Source organism: Talaromyces rugulosus, chromosome VI (assembly GCF_013368755.1).
Source record: "Talaromyces rugulosus chromosome VI, complete sequence".
Lineage (NCBI taxonomy): Eukaryota > Fungi > Ascomycota > Eurotiomycetes > Eurotiales > Trichocomaceae > Talaromyces > Talaromyces rugulosus.
Window position 1 is genome coordinate 2,611,241 of NC_049566.1, and position 18,677 is coordinate 2,629,917.

The window sequence follows — 18,677 nt, forward strand, 5'->3', positions numbered from 1 at the left end:
GTTTGCTTTCTTCCTTCCTTCCTTTATCCCCACGACGAACGGCCTCTGCTACAGCCTACAGGGTTGTGTGTACCCCGTTCGTCTTTTGTGCGACTGTCTATTCGACCTTTCTCGAGCCAGATTCCATACAACTGGGCAATCAATCACTGTGACAATTTTCATCTCATGGCGGCCTATCTTCCTCTGACCCCCGACGACCGTTTGAACTCATAGCACCACCGCCCCACCATACGATAATAATAAAAAAATGGACCGTCCAGCAACTCAGAGTCCCAGTAAACGAACCTCCACCAGCAACAACAAGAAGAAGCCATTGTCATCCGCAAAGCCCGTCACCTCCTCGCCTTCGAGTGCCCCCGGATTCAACTTCATCACTGTTGACCCCTCTTCGCGGACGGAAAGCTCGTCCAGCCGAACCTTGATACGTGCAAATGCAGGTCGATACATTTGGAAACGCCGCAAGGCTAGTTCATCCAAGGAAAGCGGCGGCAGGGCAAAACCCTACGAAAAGCCCTCGTCGCAACGAAATGCTGCCACAGTGAAAGCCGAACCGAGTCCGCCTCCCGAAGACGATGACCAAGATGCACAACGAGTAAAGCAGGAGGATGAAGACGAAGACGTAGAACAAGCAATCACCGCAGCGAAAACGATTACAAGCGTCGTTGGCCCGCGCAGACGAAACACCCGTCGCTTCGATCCGACATCCAGCATAAATCATGGTCTCCGAAGCCCGTTGTTTACCAGTTTTGGTACCGAGGTCCCTGAGGATATTGTCCGACGGACCTTCAAATATTGTCAGTTTGTTCCCTTTGCTCCCTGCGCCAACTACACACCCTTAAAAGACGACCAAAGACTGTCAGAACTAACATGAACCAGCGGCCTCTGTGGTCATGTCAAAAATGCTCCCGTCCGATGCAGATGGCCCAGCGTCTAAAGTATCTGACGTTTGGGTGGCATCGGCGATGCGCAGCCCGGCTTTGCTGTCAGCATTTATCTACGGCACCCTCAGCCACGAGTTCGTGCTCGATCGTATGGAGAGCGGGGCCCCCTCGAAAGAACGCCGCCAGAAAATGCTCCAGATCATGGTTGCCGAAAGCGAGTCGATCAGTCGGATCAATCATGCTCTGCAGGATCCCGATGCTCAGAAAACGGATGAGTTGCTCATGGCTGTCTTCCTGATGGGCTACAGTCGCTACGACGATGCTGTATTTTCTCCACAACGTAACCCCCATAAATCGCCCTTGAACGACATCCAATGGGCCAATATCTACTCTTACCTCGATTACGATGAAGTCCATGTGGGGGGACTCATTCGCCTGCTCGAAATACGAGGCGGTATCGACGCAGTTGAGTTGCATGGGCTGCCAGAGATGATGTCGCTCGCAACAGTCATGTTCTCGTCCAAGTTTCTTCACAAACCGCTCTTCCCATTTATTCCGATTATCAAAACGAATGGCCGCCACAAGCAACCGGACTGGCCTTCCCCTATTCAATACTTGCTGCGAATGTATACCGGTGGCAAGTTTCCCAAGCTGCAAGCTCTTGGAGTCCCGTCAGAAATGATTGGTCTTTTCGAGGATATTTACACCTACAACGCGGTAGTGGAATTGTACATGCAAGGAATCTTTACCGGGTCGTTTGCCGGCTCGGATGCACCGGTTATGGCCGATCGCCGGAACTGGATTCAACACCGGGCCTTGTCACTGGACTCGGCCGAGGAATTGGGGATAGCCGATACCTGTCCAGCGTACGAAGCCATACGTCTCGCCACACTCACTTACTGTCTTCTCACCATCTTCCCCCTTGTTCCCATTATGGCACCGTATCCCCGGCTGACAACACAGCTACGACAAGCGCTGTGTAATGAATGGAACGGCTGGAACTCGGCTCCCGAATACTTTCTCTGGAGCCTGGTTGTTGGCGGTATTGCCTCCACCCAGTCAAAAACGACTGCATGGTTTGCAGCTATATTGAGTCAGGTTGCTGTGGCCAGGAATCTTTCTTCTTGGGCTGATATTAAAGAAGTGCTCACGTCAGTGCTTTGGCTTGGTCCAATATGTGATGATCGTGGGGAAGAACTCTGGAAGAATGCTGTCAATATTCGCTCTCATGTTCAACAACACCAGCAAAAAGTACACCAACAAGTACATCAGCAAACGCACCGACAGCAGCGAGCTACTACGACGGTTGATTGATCCTCTGTCTTTCTTTTCTCTTCCATTTTCTTCTCTTTTATGGTTTATCTGGAGTATAGGAAAAAGCAATACCCGATTGATTGAATTAATGTGAGACGGCCGTGTATGGTATCGTCCTTGTTTTTGTCTTTGAACCACCTATTTCTATTGTTACTTTTACGATCTTTAACGTCGATGTACAAGCATCTTGCTTTTTTTTTTGTTGTCATTGAAACCAACTAACCAACCAGGATCCGGATACTGGTGTGACAGATATCTAGCGATGGCGTTGGTTGGGTGCACATCGCCTTTTTGTTTCTCTTTTTGTCTTACCTTATTAACTCTACTACCACTTTACAGTTAGAACTAGTTTCAAATAACGGGCGACCCGTTGACCTTTTCGGAATGCCGTTGAGGATTGTATCTAGCCTTACGTGCAATTTACTACTCTTTTCTTCATTCCACATGACATGCCCTTACTGCACCAATATACGGATGACTCCTTGTAATAATTACCAATCAAACATAAGTAGCTAATAATAATGCTTGATACAGGATCTACAAGTCGCACGAACAAAAGAAAAAGGTGGCGCAGCACGGCCATCAGCGCAGGAAAGGCGCCCAATTCATTTGGCCGCCTGATGCTTGGCTGCATTGAACGGTACACATAGGATGATGCGTGGATCCGGGAAAGACAAACACTTCGAGGGTGCTGTTACACATGATTAATCCATATTTAACCTGATTCGTATTGAAGCTTGGTGCGAGTGCGCCGGATGCAACGGATCAAAGACGCGACGATAAGATAAGCGGCGAATTTTCTGACCCGGTGGGGCGCAAGCTCTATGAGGTTCCAATTTTTGCCCATGTTGCTCTCTTTATCAGCATGTATGAATTTATAATTGTTGGTCGAACGTATAAATTTCTTGACCTGGTAAACATCTAGTTTATCCAGCACAAGATCACCGGTTTGGAGCTTCGCCATGGAAAAAGCCAATAGCCCCTCTCGCGACATGCCAACGTCGTTAGAAGGAGCAGAAGCAGAGGCAGCGCCCTCATCGGCTCTGGGAATTCTGGATCTGGTCTCTACTAAAGAGAAATACCACCCAGTTCACTGGCCTGCGTGGAAGAGATGGCTCATCGCGACCACCTACTGTCTGCTCCAGACGCTGGTGGCAATGCTATCAACTTCATATATCAGTGCCGAGGTCCTTCTGCAGGCCAAGTTCGGGGGATCAACGCAGGTCGTTGCCTTGGGACAGTCACTATTCATTGTTGGTACGGCTGTTGGACCACTCTTCCTCGGCCCACTGAGTGATATCGGTGGGAGGAAGTGGGTTTATGTGGCCAGTATTTTGGTCTATTCACTATGCCAGATTGTGTGTTTCTCTTTCTTTCTCTTTTTTTTTGGTTTTAATCAAGGGGGTATGACTAACAACCAAAAACAGGGCTGCGCTCTCGCTCTCAACCTGCCTATGATGATTATCTTCATGTTTCTTTCCGGCGTGGCAGGCAGTACAGCCTTGTCCAATGTCGCAGGCACAATCAGTGATCTGTTCGGCGCTGCCGACAATGCTGGTCAGCCCATGGCTCTGTTTGTCATGTCTGCCAACACAGGGCCAAGTATTGGCAGCGTGATTGGGGAGTGGATTGCTGTCAATCCGCGCATGGGACTGAATTGGATTTTCTGGATCAAGTAAACAGCTCATTTTCTTCCAAGTATCTTCCAGAAAAATGATTAACTGACAGTATAGTGTTATCCTTGCTGGTGCATTTTCTGCGATTATGGCCTTTATACCGGAAACATTGCCCCGGGTTGTGATTGCTCGCGCTGTGCGACGTAATTTCTCACCAGAACAAGGCGAAGCAGCCAAAGACTCGGCAGAAAAAGTCCTTGCGCAGTCGAAAATCAATATTCTAAAGGAAATACGCTTTGTCACGACAATGGCCTTTCGCATCATGTTCACCGAGCCAATTGTCACGTTTCTAGGCTTGTTCAATGGCTTTGCCTACGGCTTGCTATTCCTGTACCTTGACGGAATATTCGACGTTTTCGTCATGAATAATAATCTTTCGTGCGTTATATCAAAACAAAACACGCACACTCACTTTCAGCTGACAATTAATTAGGGTCATTGGGGCGGATCTCACGTACCTAAACTTTGTCGTCGGCGTCGTCATTATGTTCATCATCTTTGTTCCTATCCAGACCGCCCTTTTCGTACGTGATAGACAGAAGAATGGAGGTGCCCCACGGCCTGAGGCTCGATTTCTACTTTCTCTTGTCACCGTCTGGGGATTCCCAATCTCTCTCTTCTGGTTCGCTCGCACGTCCAGTGGTAATGTATCGTACTGGTCGCCTGTCATAGCAGGCGGTATGCTCGGAGTTGTAGATCCGCTACTATGGCTAAGTATGCTGAATTATATCACGGATACATACCCTCATGTCGCTGCGAGTGCCGTGTCAGCGTTTCTCATCCCGAGCTTCCTCCTTGCAGCGGGATGTGTTCATATCGGTATGCTTTTAGATTCTTCTTATCCTCTTTAAAAAGGAAAAAAATAACTAACATAAACTTTTTTTAAGGCATCGTTATGTTTGATAACTTGAGCACCAAGTGGGCGTTTTCCGTGTTGGGATTTGTGTCTTTAGGTGTCGTTGCGTTGGTATATGTTTTGTACTTCTTTGGCACAGCATTGCGAAAGAGATCTAAACTGGCCAGGGCTCCGAATTGAGATAAGCGCTGTTGTGGTAATAATATTGAAACTAATGGCAAGTCCATCGAACATTCCAAAGGACGACATGACCCTTTTGTTGTTCGACCATCCTGCGAATTCCACCTTGATTTAAACTCTGCTTGCTTCTCCTAGCCTGGGAAATTGCCATAGTTACCAAAGGTATCCCGTCTCAAGGTGGAAAAATCGCACAAAAAAAAGGCCCTCGGGCTTACTCGCAGTGGCAACGATCACCACAGTCCCTGATACTTCAGCTGCAACATTGTGTAGACACCAAAATGTGCGAGGCTACTCAGTTGGTTCCAGCTGGCCGGCAGTGCTGGCTTCTATTTCCAGCAAGTATACTGCTCGGAAGTTGATATTACCTACATGTGTCATCAATGGAAGAGAACGCTCTCTGTCGGTCATCAACAATACGAAAGACGACAAACCAGTGTGGCAACATGTGTTCAATTAAATACATAAATTTTGATCTGATGCTATTGGAAAGCAAAATATTTACGACTAAGCTGATGAACCGTTAAAAGTCTGTGGATAAACATGGTATTTACCAATCCGGCGATGTGTCGTTTCCAACAGCGACATTCTTCACAACGCACCCTGTTCCATTTCCATGTGGCCATCCGTCACCCAGCTGTCCATTAAAGGCCTTGGCCAAAAATGCGAGTGCACTGGCATCTTGGTTAAGTTCTTCGGCCAAATGTCCGCCAATGGTGTTCCGCTCATAAAGTATCCTGGCCCCCTTTGCCGAGCCCACGACACTGTTGTATCCGCAGTACTGCTCAATCAAAGCATCGGCACCCTCTATCGGAGCCAATTGGTCGGCAATTGCCTTGTACACAAACATTGGCATTGTCGGAAACCCGTGTTTGCCCATCGTACCCTGCCGTTCAAGAAGGGAGTTAATCAGCGGAGACAAAAGGATATCCTCCCGGCCGTTGATAAAGTATGAAAAAGGGTCGGAATTGTTGTAGAATACAAAGCCTTCGGTAACGGTCATGTTGTGTGCTTTTGTGAAGACACCGCTCTTTTTAGCCTGAGGTGTCAACCGGCTCAGCAGGTAGTCTCCCAGCTCTGGGAATGCATTCGCATATCCCCAGAGAGCAAGAGGAATAAGTCCGGCGTAGGGGCTGTTGGGGACAGACTTCATTACCTCACGCACGGGGGTTGGCAGACCACCAATAGCAACAGCGGTGATTTCAACATCAGGAGCGTACGTAGCCTGGAGCTCTGCGGCGAACTCGCTTGCGATGGAACCTCCGGAATAGCCCCAGAGTCCGACATTCCACTTGTAATCTTTATGACCATGGCCAATGTTCTTGATGGCAGGAGAAGACGAAGATTGAGTGACTGCGCGTACTGCGTCGAGAACGGCATGGCCTTCCACTACGCCCACCGCAAAGCTTGCCTTTGGACCCTCATGATCTACTACGGAGACATACCACCCTTGCTCCAGTGCGGCCGCAATGTCAGAGGAAGTCGAGCTCAAATCTGTGGCGAGGGCGTATGAGGGACTTGCGTCTACCGTCGGTGAATTGTACGGGATCTGATACGATAGCAGGTTATGCCTGTCCTTTCCGCTAGACGTTGCGCCGGTGGGAATAAAAAGGGTGGTAACCGCGAACGTAGGTATTTCGTTGGCGTCATTTGTACGATAGAGAATGTTGTAGCTTGCCGAAGATAGATTTTTTCCGACAGCGGCGTATAAATCAAATGGGTCTGGGCGAATTCGCAGAATGCTACCGGGTGGGCTAGAGACGAGAATTCCTTGTTCGGGTGCTGTATACCATGGATCCTGTGAGGGCGGTAGGGGACTTGATCTTGACTTCAATCCGTCAATGGAAGCCGACAGTGCTTGGGAGCAGAAAAGAGACGACCCCGCGAGAAGGGCTAGAAGAGAATGCATCTTTGGATATGCCCGCGCCTTAAGAGGGGTAGTTTTAAAATACTTTTTTTCTTGGCAGTCAGACAGGATATGGGATTCTTCCCTCTATTTATGCTTATCCTTGCGCAAATATTCTATCCACATGTCAAGAGACTAATCCACGCTATAATACGGCAACAGCAATAATAAAACACTACGCCAGTTAAACGATGCCCTATCTGTTGGGGCCATGAATATACATACTAATGGCGTTAAACCCTCGTCATCAACCTTTTCCCGAGTCTCATTAAGTGGGTGTTAACATCTCTTAGCGCCAGTCTTAAATAATAGTGATCCTCTACTCTATAGTATATCGTTTTTTGGCATTATCCCATTCACTGCACAATTAATATCGATACCTTTTTGTAAGAGCTGATTTTACAACACCTGCGTTGCGCAGGAAATTATCATGCTTGGTTTTATGAACTTAAGCCTAACAAACAATACCAAAATTTTACAATGCCATTGTCAAATCGTAGCTCCACCGTTTTTGCACCTCTAATGAATTCAACATGGCATGGTAGCCAGGAAATAAAGCCCGGGGAATCGTCTATTTCACCGAAAACTCCGCGTAGATCCGAGCGACCTCGTTTTGCCCAATTCGGGATAGATTACGAGTTCATCCACGCTACTTGAAAAATTATGAAGGTTTTTCTAACGGTAATAAGAGTTTCGGAGATAAAAACCAGCCGTTCAGCCCCATTATTAATCATGAGCTCAAAGTTGATATCGTATACATTTCCGCATTGGGCAGTTTTAACGTTCGGTATAAAAGTTTTTTTTTTCTTTTTTCTAACAAAAAATAACAGAATCGATTCATGAGAAATAATTCTACTTTAGATTCGCAACATGCCTATTTAAATCGCGCGGCAATGGTCAGATATCCTTATATTTGGTTTCGCTGCTGCCATCCCACTAGTATTAACTGGTACTACTACACGATTCTGTCCACATTTTCATTTGGTCTCATAAATTCCAAGTTCCCCGAACCACCCTAGCAGATATTCAAACGTTTCCTCGGGGTTTTCTTCGGCAAAGAAATGACCAGCTCCTCTACCAACTGCCTTCTGGACTATGTTCTTTTCCGGCTCACGAACCCAGCTTTTCCACACACCCGGTACATCGAACCTCTTTCCCAGTCCACTGGCAGAATACATCACCAAAATCGGAACGTCGACTTTGTTCCCTTCTGCTTGATCGGCCTTTTCCTCATCGATGTCCTCTTTCGCGCCAGCCGCGTAGTCTAGGCAACTGGCGCGGATTACGCTCTCGGACCTAAAAGCTGCTTTGTAGACTTCATAAGACCCGTCTTGGCCAAGATTTTTCTCACTTTCCGGGGACAGTGTGCCGCGCCAGCGATCAAACATTCGCTGTAAGAAGATGTCGCCGCCAAGGGCTTGGATCATCTCCGTGGCGAAATCCACGTTTGCGAGGAAGGGCCAGTGAAAGAACCCCTTTCCTTCGGCGGGGTTGGCCAGTCCTTGCCATTGAATAAAAGTTGGTACGATGTCGAGAACGGCGGCACCTATTAGGGTGAATTTGTCGGCATAAACAGGGGCATCGATGGCTAGGTGATGGGTAACTCGAGCGCCACGATCATGGCCTACAAGTAGTATAGGCACTGGGGATTTGCCGCCGCTGTTAGCATCCTTTTCTAATAGTCCGGATAAAGCAGCGAGAATCGCTTTTCCGACGGCGCGTTTGGTGTGCGATGCCGACGTGTCGCCAGCTACAGGGCTAGACAGCCCATACCCAGGTAAGTCTGGTGCAAAGATAGGGATAGACTTGGGCAGAAGTCGAATTATCTGTACAGGTATTGTTCAGTACAAAAAGATATAGTAAAAATTCAAAGGCTACAACGTACATGGCGCCACCTGATTATTGAGAATAGACGTTAATTTCCATACTTAGCATGGTGAATACAGTCATTTTTACTTACATGAAGTTCCTATGTTTTGGTTAGAAAATACGGCACATTGATTGACAATGAAGAGAAACTCACGTCTCTGGATATCCATGTAGGAGAACTAGAATAGGTGACTTGGAGCTGATGGAGCTGCTATTAATGCCGCGAGAGTATCCAACGACTGTCGCCCCGGACTCGGTACTAATTGAAAATTCCTGGAGCCCGTGGTTCGGCAGGACAGAAGATAGAGTTGCCGCCATTTTTTGAATTTTCTTTTACCTTTGTTTTTCAGACAATTTTCGTCTTTCCGGAGAATATCAAATTGATACTTAACAGGCTCCAGGATGCTGGCCGGATGAACGCAATTCCGCGCTTCACTGCTGGTCCACTGTAATGTTATTAAGCTTGCACACAAGGCCAGACCTACACTTTCTGATAAATAACAATGCGCAAGTATTATCGATGGGGGAAATTGCATTTAATGAAACAAACTCAATAAAAATTGTTTGTTGAAGCCGTCCGATACTGCTACATGAGAAGGGAGTCTAAGCGGGGCAGTTGTAGTAAAAGGGCGCCGCCCTTATCATTATTAAGCAACTTGTTTGTTCTGCCGGTCGTCAATTCTCTAAGTCTTTACGTCATTTTGAATTTGGATTTGTTTGTATTCATTGCTTGTTATGTCAATCTGTTATTTCTGCCATGAGTTTGTCTAGAGAGTAAAAGGTTGGTTCTACAAACTGCCGAAAACTTAGAATATGTTGCCATTCCGGCGCAGATCATGCCTATTTTAGTCAAGATAAAAATTGTATTCGTCATTAAGGGGGGGAAACATTTGAAATAATTGCTACTTCGTGGTCAGTTGATACTCATCCATCACGCGATGGGCTTTTCTTCACAAATCACTTTATCCAGTAAGAGACCATGATCGAATAAACGTTTATCCTACATGGAAAAAAAAAAGCTCGGAAGCAGAAGCAGAAGCAACGCCAATGCCAACGTACATGTATAATACATATTCATAAACACAGTCTGATCAATTGTCCTCTAGCCTGGATGTCTACCGCATCATACGAACTTTTGAAGCTTGGCATGTGAGCGTAACACGAGTATGACATTGATCCAATCGCAATGACACACATTGATAGATTTGAGCTGCAGTTATAGCACCGCAACTCATGACCACACATTGAAGCTTCTATTCGTCCTATTTCTAGATACACACCCCTGGTGGGTAGGATCATCTTGACTTGAGTAACGCTATGGGATGCTACACGATCTGCAAGAGGAATCAAACTCATATACCACGTAGGAACAGTTAATGATTAACTTAAAAACGATCTACAAGGAAAATAACAATACACAGCGTATAAGCGATCAATTTATGCGATGATAAGCCGAACCGGGGTCTATATCTGTTAGCTAGTAAATTAATTCCATTTCGAGACATTCTATGCGTACGGCCAGCAAATAAGCTCCGTGGGTCCCTTGGCAATTAATATTTACCGAACCTAAGAAGCTTCGCCATTATTCCTCGCTGTAATTGTTTCACGCTATCCACGATCTAAAGGACCATTGACAGGCAGCGCTTACCACATGTGGCGATCAGCCCCTTAACATCAGCGTCGCATCCGGTTATTCCGTTTCAAGAGCTCAGGGCCGTATTTACGCCATACTTAATTTATACTATTAAAGATATGTAGTCCGTGTCATCATCTATCTGTACCAACCATTTTGGGGCTTTTTTTTGACTTCTGTATGGTGTCCCTGGGACCTTTGTGGCAGTGCGGGGTAAAAGATGCAGCCAAGCTAGACAGACTCGACGAGAATTGAAGCGATAATGTATGTATTTGAGGTTAGCTGATATGCAAATTTGGGGATGGCACAAACTCTATGTCATCATGAGATGCAAATGCAACGCTTCTTGCATTGTTAGAAATTGCCCCCAAAACGGAAGGCTGAGACTACTGAAAAGTAAATTGGGTTTGTACCAAGTTTAATTTGTATATAAGTTGGATGAATTCCCAGGCATTTCGTACACTTCATTTTTTCTCCAACCAAATCATCTAACATTCAAACATGCATGTCATTAGTACTTTGATTTTGCCGTTGTTGGCCCTAACTGGCCGCTCGGCCAGTAAGGCTGTCTTTGCTCACTACATGGTAAGTGAATAAAAGTCCCATGAAAAAACTACTTTCATTGCAATTTATATTCTAACTTCTACAGGTTGGCAGCATGGTGTCGGATGAGGCTACCAAGGATATTAAAGACGCAATCGCCGCTGGCTTCGACGGCTTTGCTCTCAACACTCACAGCATCAGCAGCACAGATGACTGGAATATCAATGCAATTAACTACCTGCTTGATGCCGCCCAGGGAACCTCTTTCAAGATGTTCATCTCCTTTGACATGTCGTGGGGCCTAGATGTGGCGCATCTTGGAGAGTTTTTGGTGCAGTTTAGCAACCACTCGCAGTACTACACCACCGCGGACGGCAAGCCGTGGGTGAGTACTTATTCGGGTGGCAGCACCAGTGATTCAGACTGGAACAGTTTGTTCCGTCAGCCACTTGAGGATCAAGGAGTTACTCCCTTTTTCATCCCTGATTTTGATGACTGGTCCGGGTATCCCACCGGATTCTTCGACGAGTTTACCTCTGTCGATGGTGCGTTGAGTTGGGAAGTTGCCTGGCCAGGTGCCGGCTCAACTGTTTCCAATGTCAGTGACACTACGGACGCTTCGTTGATTAAAGATGCACATGCTGCAGGAAAGGTTTATATGATGGGTAAGCTACCTCCTTATATCTCCCCAGACAACAATGAAGATCCTCTTCTTCGCTATAATTGATCAATGCTTACAAGACGTAGCTCTTTCATCCTTCCAATTCAAATACCTCGGCTCCGGCTCCAACTGGTACCGTGCGGGCGACACCAATCTGCCCGAGCGCATGGAGCAAATCCTGGATCTGCAGCCCGACTTCGTTGAAGTTCTGACCTGGAACGACGCTGGCGAGTCACACTATGTTGGCGATTTCTGGCCAGAACAAATTGCAGGCACAGATGAGGCTGCCTACACAGATGGCTACGATCATACCGGCTGGCAGCAAGTGATTAAGCCCTTTATCACCGCATTTAAAGGCAACGCCACCGATATCTCTCAAATCAAGCCCGAAGGCGATAGCCCCGTTGGCACGCTGTGGTACAGACCGCTTCTGACCAGTGCAAGCTGCTCGAACAGCATCACAAACTATCAACAGGGTCAGGACTCTGTTAACTTTGCGGTCGTCTTGCCCTCGGATGGATACACTATCGAAGTGTACAGCAACAGCCAGTTGCTTGGAAGTTTCCCTGGTACCGCTGGGTTGAACTACAAGTCCGTGCCTGGGCTACAGGCAGGTGGTGGACAGTCCATCTCTGTGCTGAAAGACAGCAGTGTTGTGGCTTCGGCAAATGGTACCAAAGACGTGCTCACCCAAAGCAAAAACTCAACCTGCAACTGGAACTATGAGGTTGTGGGACTTTCTTCTTAGTCTCTCTTTCACTTGAAGATTGTTTGGTTAGTGGGGATGACTTTCCTGTGAACTTAACATGTCACAAGATCTGATCATTTCGACGATATTAAAAATCTTTGTACTTTCAATTCTACTGTGTTAAATTATCCAATCCTAAATATAAGCCAAAGCACTATTAATCGCGATTCGAATTACTTTTCATATAGATATACACATCTTACATTACTAAAAAGGAACACTATATGGACTTCTTAAAATAAAAACAACAAAAACGTTGTTCGCGGAGGGTTTGAAATGTGGATCTTTTGATTTAATTTTTTTTAAGAGACAAACGGTAGGAAAAGTTCTAGCCAAGTGCTTATAAACCCGATCTTTTGAAGGCAAAAAAAACCAAAACCAGAATGCAATGCAAATGCAGAAACGGAACAGACATAATCTAAATCAACAAAAAGCATCACATGACATTGTTCACCAGTGAACATGACAGCTGTGTATTATCATTTAACCAACATGAAAATCAATATCTGAACAGGTGCATCGGAAGCAATTATGTAAAGAAAAAAAGGAGGAAGAAAAATGGCGTCGGCTAGCAGTCTTGAACACTATACATGAGCAAGAACGAAAATAGGAAAGTATTGGTACACATGTCAGGTGATGGATAAGAAAATAAAGTGCATGATCGCGTATTTATAGTTAGTAGTTTTGTCAGAACAAAGCAACCATGGCAAGAGCACCGGCAATCAAACCAGTCTGGCCAATTTTGATAGATGAAGCAGCATTTGTATAGAGAGGGATGCTTGGGGAACTAGGTCTTCCTGGAATGGCGACACTAGATGAAGGCGAAGGTCTTCTTGAAGGAGAAGGTGTGCTAGGTGTCTTTCCTGGGCGAGGTGGACCGGTAGGAGCAGGAGCGACAGTGGTACCAACAGAAGATACTACAGTCGTAGCACTAACAATAGAGATAATGGTTGTGTCTCCCGGTGGCGGGGCAACAGTCGTTTCGACAGGAGGGATCACAGTTGTAGGGCCAGCTGAGGAAACGAGTGTAGTTTCGACAGGAGGAGGAATGACAGTTGTGGGACCGGCTGAGGAAACAACAGTTGTTTCAACAGGGGGAGGAATGACAGTCGTTTCAACAGGGGGGGGAACAACTGTAGTTTCAGTGGCATAGGTAGATGTGGCTACATGGGTTATCGTGATGGTGTTAGTCCCAGTAATTGGGATGACAATAGTCGTAGTTCCGCTGACGGAGGTTGATTGAGACACTAATGTATTGTTAGGAGACATGTTTATACTTGCGAACTCGGCTAGCAACATACCTGGACAAGTAATCGTAGTGAAGGTGTGAGTCACCACGACTGGGGTAGGGACAGTAGTTGGGGCCACCACGGTAGTTTCTGGAACCGTATGCGGTTGGCATACATCCTTGGTGCAGGTCACAGTGTCCGTTACCACAATGGTGCTAGTACCGGTTGTAGGCTTGGTGATAGTTTGGGTGCCTGAGACAAAAGTAGTAGTGCCAACTGTGTTTCTATTAGCTTTTGACGTTTCTTCACTCGATACACAAGGGCTCACCTGGACAAGTAGTAGTGGTACGCGTGGTCGTTTTTGTGATAATACTCTCTGGGGCCGTTACAGTAGTCTGCACTGGGGGGACAGAGGTGGACACAATTGTAGTTGGAGAAACACCAGTGCCCGGTGGAGGAACTGGGCTTGTCTCAGAGTTGGGCACACTTGGAGTAACGGTTTGTGTGGCAGGGACTGGGGCAGTCTCAGAGTTTGGTACAGTTGGAATGACAGTTGGAACGACAGTTGTGCCAGGAGCAGGGGAAGTTTCGGGGGCAGGGGAAGTTTCGGGGGCAGGGGAAGTTTCGGGTGCAGGAGAGGTTCCAGGTGCAGGTGAAGTTCCAGGTGCAGTAGTAGGCTCAACGCTTGTCACCGGACTGGGTGTATCGGTGACTGTCTCGGCCGGAACGGTAGTTGTATGCGGCTGGCAGACTTCCTTAGTACAAGTCACGGTGTCCGTCACTACAATAGTACTGGTTCCAGTGATCGGCTTAGTGATAGTATCTGTTCCAGAAGTATAGGTGGTGGTATGAACTATTTTAAAATTAGCCAGAAGTCGATTTTAATGAGTGAAAGAAATATTACCTGGGCACGTTGTAGTTGTGTAGGTATTTGTTTTTGTAATAATGACCTCCGGGGTGGTCGTCACTTCACCAGGAACCGTTGTGGGAGCGGGAGCCGAAGTTGGAAGAACAGAAGTAGGAAGAGCAGGGCTGGGTGTAACTGAGCCAGGAGGGATCGACTCCGGAGCGGTCGAACTGGGACCAGGAACTGACGTAGGACCAGGAACACTGGTAGGGGGAGCAGTGTGTGGCTGACAAACATCCTTGGTGCAGGTCACTGTGTCTGTTACCACAATAGTGCTGGTTCCAGTGATTGGCCGAGTAATTGTTTCTGTTCCAGAAGTATAGGTTGTAGTGTGAACTATTCCGTATTAGCATCGGAATTTCTAGAAGCAGCGGGCTGCACATACCAGGGCAGGTAGTAGTAGTATAAGTTGAGGTCTTGGTAATAATAACCTCCGGAGTGGTTGTGGAGCCTCCAGGAATAGGAACTGAAGAGGGGGTGGTGATGGGAGGTGGAATTGGGGCAGACGACGAAGACACATTAGGAACAGGTACCGAAGTTGTACCAACAGGGGGTGGAGAAACAGAAGTAGTAACAGAAGGAGAAACTGATGTTGGAGCTACCGATGTGGGCAGAACAGTTGGAGGAGCAGGAGGAGAAACTGGGACACTTGTTGGAGAAGGAGTGTGTGGTTGGCAAACTTCCTTTGTGCAAGTTACTGTCGCAGTCACCACAATTGTGCTGGTGCCAGTGATTGGCTGGGTAATGGTGTTGGTACCAGAGGTGTAGGTAGTTGTGGAGACTTCTTAAATTAGTAAATTGTTCATTTTGAATATTTTTATTTAGCTTACCCGGGCAGGTAGTGGTCGTATAGGTGCTAGTCTTGGTGACGATAACCTCTGGTGTGCTCGAAGGTGCCACAGCAGGGACAGATGGCGAAGGAGTGACGGAAGTGGGAAGAACAGTAGTTGGCAAAACAGTGGTCGGGGGATCGGAAGGAGAAACAGGGACGCTGGTTGCAGAAGGAGTGTGAGGTTTGCAGACCTCCTTTGTGCAGGTAACAGTCGCAGTCACAACGATCGTGCTAGTACCCGTGATTGGCTGGGTAATGGTGTTGGTACCAGATGTGTAGGTAGTTGTATGGACTATGTCAAAGTTAGTAGAGTCTCTGGTAGACTGGTGGTATAGATACTTACCCGGGCAGGTCGTGGTGGTGTAGGTGGACGTCTTGGTGACAACACTTTCCGGTGGAGTTGCCGGGCCAGAGCTAGCAGCAGGTGCAGTGACACTTGGGACAGTAACCGAAGGAACACTTATGCTTGGGGCAGTGATGATAGTGATACTAGGAAGAGTAACACTAGGGGCACTGGGACTAGTAGTGTCTTGCCCCGTGTGAGGTTGAACGCCGACAGCAGGGACACTGCTTGAAGGCTTCTGGCGCTTTTGAACAACACCGGCCAAAGCAGATCCGCTCGCCAGGAGCGTGAGAAAGAAGGATGTCCTCATTGTGACTGATGCTTGTTGTAGTTGATGTTGTTGTCAACAATCTTCAGTGGGTATGGCAGACTATATAATGATCGACTAAGGCAAAGAGCCCCAAATGTTCGAACTGGGGGTTCGGAGAGGAATGTAACGACAGTCACCTTCAAGGCGCCGACTTTGAACGAAAGTAGCCTATTGAAAGGCGTAGAAGAGTGAACGATAGAAATAAAGAAACAAGCTCGCAAACACAACTGAAGAAAAATGAAGTAAGAGTGGAGATGATCAATTCATCAGGGCGCGTAATGCGTATTATAAGAACAAGATGAAAAGGCCATCACGGATTATCACCTCTGGCTGGGCCCTCGCCGACGCATGGGCTGCATTGGACGACGTCCAACCTGTAGTTGCAGATCCACCGCGATCAGGTTGAAACGGCGCCATTTTGCTAGTTCGGCGGTTGCTTAGTCTGGCGTTTTAGCGTTGCATATGGATGCAGCATGTGCTGGCTGGGCCAGAGAGTAGAGAGATCGTGAGTGGGGAAGCGTTCGTCGCCGGTTATACTTAGAACACGGCGGCTACACTCGTCCAATCAGCGCGCGCAAAGGCCTTGCTTCGGTAGCAGGGTCGCATCTAGAGAGCAAGAAATAGGACTTCTCTATAAATAAATAAAATACAAATGACTGCTTATGGCAAATGCCACATAGAGCTATTTTGACAGAGTCCAGCTATTTTTGCACACCGATCTTGGTAATCGATATTGCTCCCAGACACTGGCGGGGCCCAGTGTTTCATGCAGTCGTCCTGTAAGCAATGGCGCTGTGCCCACAGCAGTAGTCACCTTAATTAGCAGATAAAAATTGTCTCTAATGACCCGGACTCTCGGCCAGTAAGCTTTCAATATAGGTTTGCTCTAGATAGTCGCTGGCTGGCCATTCGGTCAAGTCAGCAAGACGAGAACTGCTGCAGGTGAGGTCCTTGTGACAGCAATGTTAGGCATCAAACTCGAAACACCAGTCTCCAAGTAGCAATACATTAACTCACTCACCGACAATCAAGACAGGAAATAACACACATACCAAAGCATCTACCCCGTACCTTGCGTGTTGTTTCTGCAGGTTGCCGCCGACCAATGGGCCGGTGGGGATGATCTATGGTCTGAAACACTGGCCACCGCCCAATGGGAACCCGCCGTCGAAGGCCGTTGGTGGGTCGGTATCCGGAAAGGTCCATAAAGACCCACCTTTCAGCAGCCAAGAATAACTTTCAGCCAGTAGATTCTTTTAACCTTCTTTTGGGAAATCGCGCGCTAAGTTGTTAGCGCCGTCCTTCCCGCAGCGAATCATAGCACGGTACCTGTATACTTGAGAAGAGCCGGACATCATTGGAGGGCATTCCCGTATCTCCTGCCTAGTCTGTTTTATGATAGCTCTGATTTCCTAAGAATTGGGTGGCTAGGTAGATACCGCATTGGTCTAGCATTGAATCTAGCCCTACGCCGATCCCTAGTTAACTGGCGCCTCGGCCATACATTGTAATAGCATGAGGTGTGAGTCATAAGAATGCAGACATTAGCTATTTAGAGGTTCTTTTTGGATCTATGCACCAATTTTATCTGTTTATTGATGACGATAGGCTATCTAGTTGTGAGTCACTACATCCTGATATATCCGGGATCCCATGTGCTAGCTGAGGCACGTGTGCCTGCACAAACATTGAAATACGCGTGGACTCGCTAAATAAATATCATCGACCCTGTAAGTTTAACACAGACCACCTGATCTATCTGCAGGTGAGATGGTGAGCTAACGCTACCAGGCTAGCATTAACAGGGATAATTGCGAATGCAGTCGCCAAAGTTATTTGTGTAACAGAAAATATCAAGTGGCAGTCATGATGGCGCGTCTTGATGACTAGCGGAGATGACTGGCCGAGATAAAAAGCTTAGGTGGTCAGAGAGTTTCATGTTCGCTAGATATAGATAAATCTACCTGCACGCGGGGTACAGACTACACGAGCATGAACTACGCCAACACCACGGACTATTAAAGAAATCCAAACAATTAGTCGGCTTTTTTTTCAGGTCGGCAAATGAAAGGAAAGCAAATGCAGTCGTAAGTAAAATTAAAATGTCTTAGATCCTGACAATAGTTTGTTTCATGTTGGCGCCGAGTTCCGTGAAGAAATCGCTGACAGCGAATGATTTGCCTGTGTTAAAGATAGCATCAAACCCGGCGCTTAGGGCTCCAACTTCGAGGTAGCGAGAGACAGGCAAGAAATTTTATTCAAAGCTCTCTTTTTAAGATGTGATTAATAATTGTAAATACTTGAATTCTTTATTTAGCCGAGTCCATCAATTGATCAACTTATGCGGCGCCAACACTGGCAATACGTAACAGATCGGGTGGGCTTGCACCGCCCCAGTATGCACATCAGTATTTACTCGGTCGTCAATTACATGTGATTGAGCGAGGATAGTTCTGCGCCATAGTCAGTCAGTCCTCATACCCTCAGTAGCTAATGGTCCCTGCTCAAGGTCGCATTGGACCCTGTGCGATTAATCGGTTGACATCTCAAGTACTGTCAGCAGGCCAGTCACAATGACGTTTCGATCTAACATTTGAACGAGTATGTACACGTATAGTTTATTGGCGATAAATTGGTCCCAGCCCACGCAACTTATAGGTGTGAGTTCAATATTTGAGCATTTCACTGTTATGTAATATTTTTAGTGTTTCGGGTGGCTTGTGAAGTTAAATATATCAATGATATATGCAGATACATGTAGTTTCGCAACATTACATATGTACATCAATTGA

The 18,677-nt window shown here is 46.9% G+C and overlaps 6 protein-coding genes across 6 annotated transcripts; 3 read left to right on the forward strand and 3 right to left on the reverse strand.

Moving 5' to 3' along the window:
- Positions 1–247: 247 nt before the first annotated feature.
- TRUGW13939_11277 (uncharacterized protein) lies at positions 248–2,195 on the forward strand (the record flags this gene model as incomplete). The annotated part of the gene is made up of 2 exons (XM_035494385.1): positions 248–794; positions 877–2,195. The coding sequence occupies 2 exons, from the start codon at positions 248–250 to the stop codon at positions 2,193–2,195; spliced, it is 1,866 nt and encodes a 621-aa protein (XP_035350278.1).
- Positions 2,196–3,157: 962 nt separating this feature from the next.
- TRUGW13939_11278 (uncharacterized protein) lies at positions 3,158–4,907 on the forward strand (the record flags this gene model as incomplete). The annotated part of the gene is made up of 5 exons (XM_035494386.1): positions 3,158–3,553; positions 3,623–3,870; positions 3,929–4,249; positions 4,305–4,690; positions 4,759–4,907. 5 exons carry the CDS (start codon positions 3,158–3,160, stop codon positions 4,905–4,907), a joined length of 1,500 nt encoding a protein of 499 aa, XP_035350279.1.
- Positions 4,908–5,454: 547 nt separating this feature from the next.
- On the reverse strand, positions 5,455–6,813 carry TRUGW13939_11279 (uncharacterized protein; the record flags this gene model as incomplete). Its single annotated transcript, XM_035494387.1, has 1 exon — positions 5,455–6,813. The coding sequence occupies one exon, from the start codon at positions 6,811–6,813 to the stop codon at positions 5,455–5,457; it is 1,359 nt and encodes a 452-aa protein (XP_035350280.1).
- Positions 6,814–7,787: 974 nt separating this feature from the next.
- On the reverse strand, positions 7,788–8,997 carry TRUGW13939_11280 (uncharacterized protein; the record flags this gene model as incomplete). Its single annotated transcript, XM_035494388.1, has 4 exons — positions 7,788–8,636; positions 8,696–8,705; positions 8,771–8,779; positions 8,834–8,997. 4 exons carry the CDS (start codon positions 8,995–8,997, stop codon positions 7,788–7,790), a joined length of 1,032 nt encoding a protein of 343 aa, XP_035350281.1.
- A 1,816-nt stretch (positions 8,998–10,813) lies between these two features.
- TRUGW13939_11281 (uncharacterized protein) lies at positions 10,814–12,264 on the forward strand (the record flags this gene model as incomplete). The annotated part of the gene is made up of 3 exons (XM_035494389.1): positions 10,814–10,897; positions 10,962–11,520; positions 11,603–12,264. 3 exons carry the CDS (start codon positions 10,814–10,816, stop codon positions 12,262–12,264), a joined length of 1,305 nt encoding a protein of 434 aa, XP_035350282.1.
- Positions 12,265–12,951: 687 nt separating this feature from the next.
- TRUGW13939_11282 (uncharacterized protein) lies at positions 12,952–15,885 on the reverse strand (the record flags this gene model as incomplete). Its single annotated transcript, XM_035494390.1, has 7 exons — positions 12,952–13,511; positions 13,566–13,769; positions 13,822–14,346; positions 14,398–14,736; positions 14,786–15,181; positions 15,231–15,524; positions 15,576–15,885. The coding sequence occupies 7 exons, from the start codon at positions 15,883–15,885 to the stop codon at positions 12,952–12,954; spliced, it is 2,628 nt and encodes an 875-aa protein (XP_035350283.1).
- Between the last annotated feature and the right edge of the window lie 2,792 nt (positions 15,886–18,677).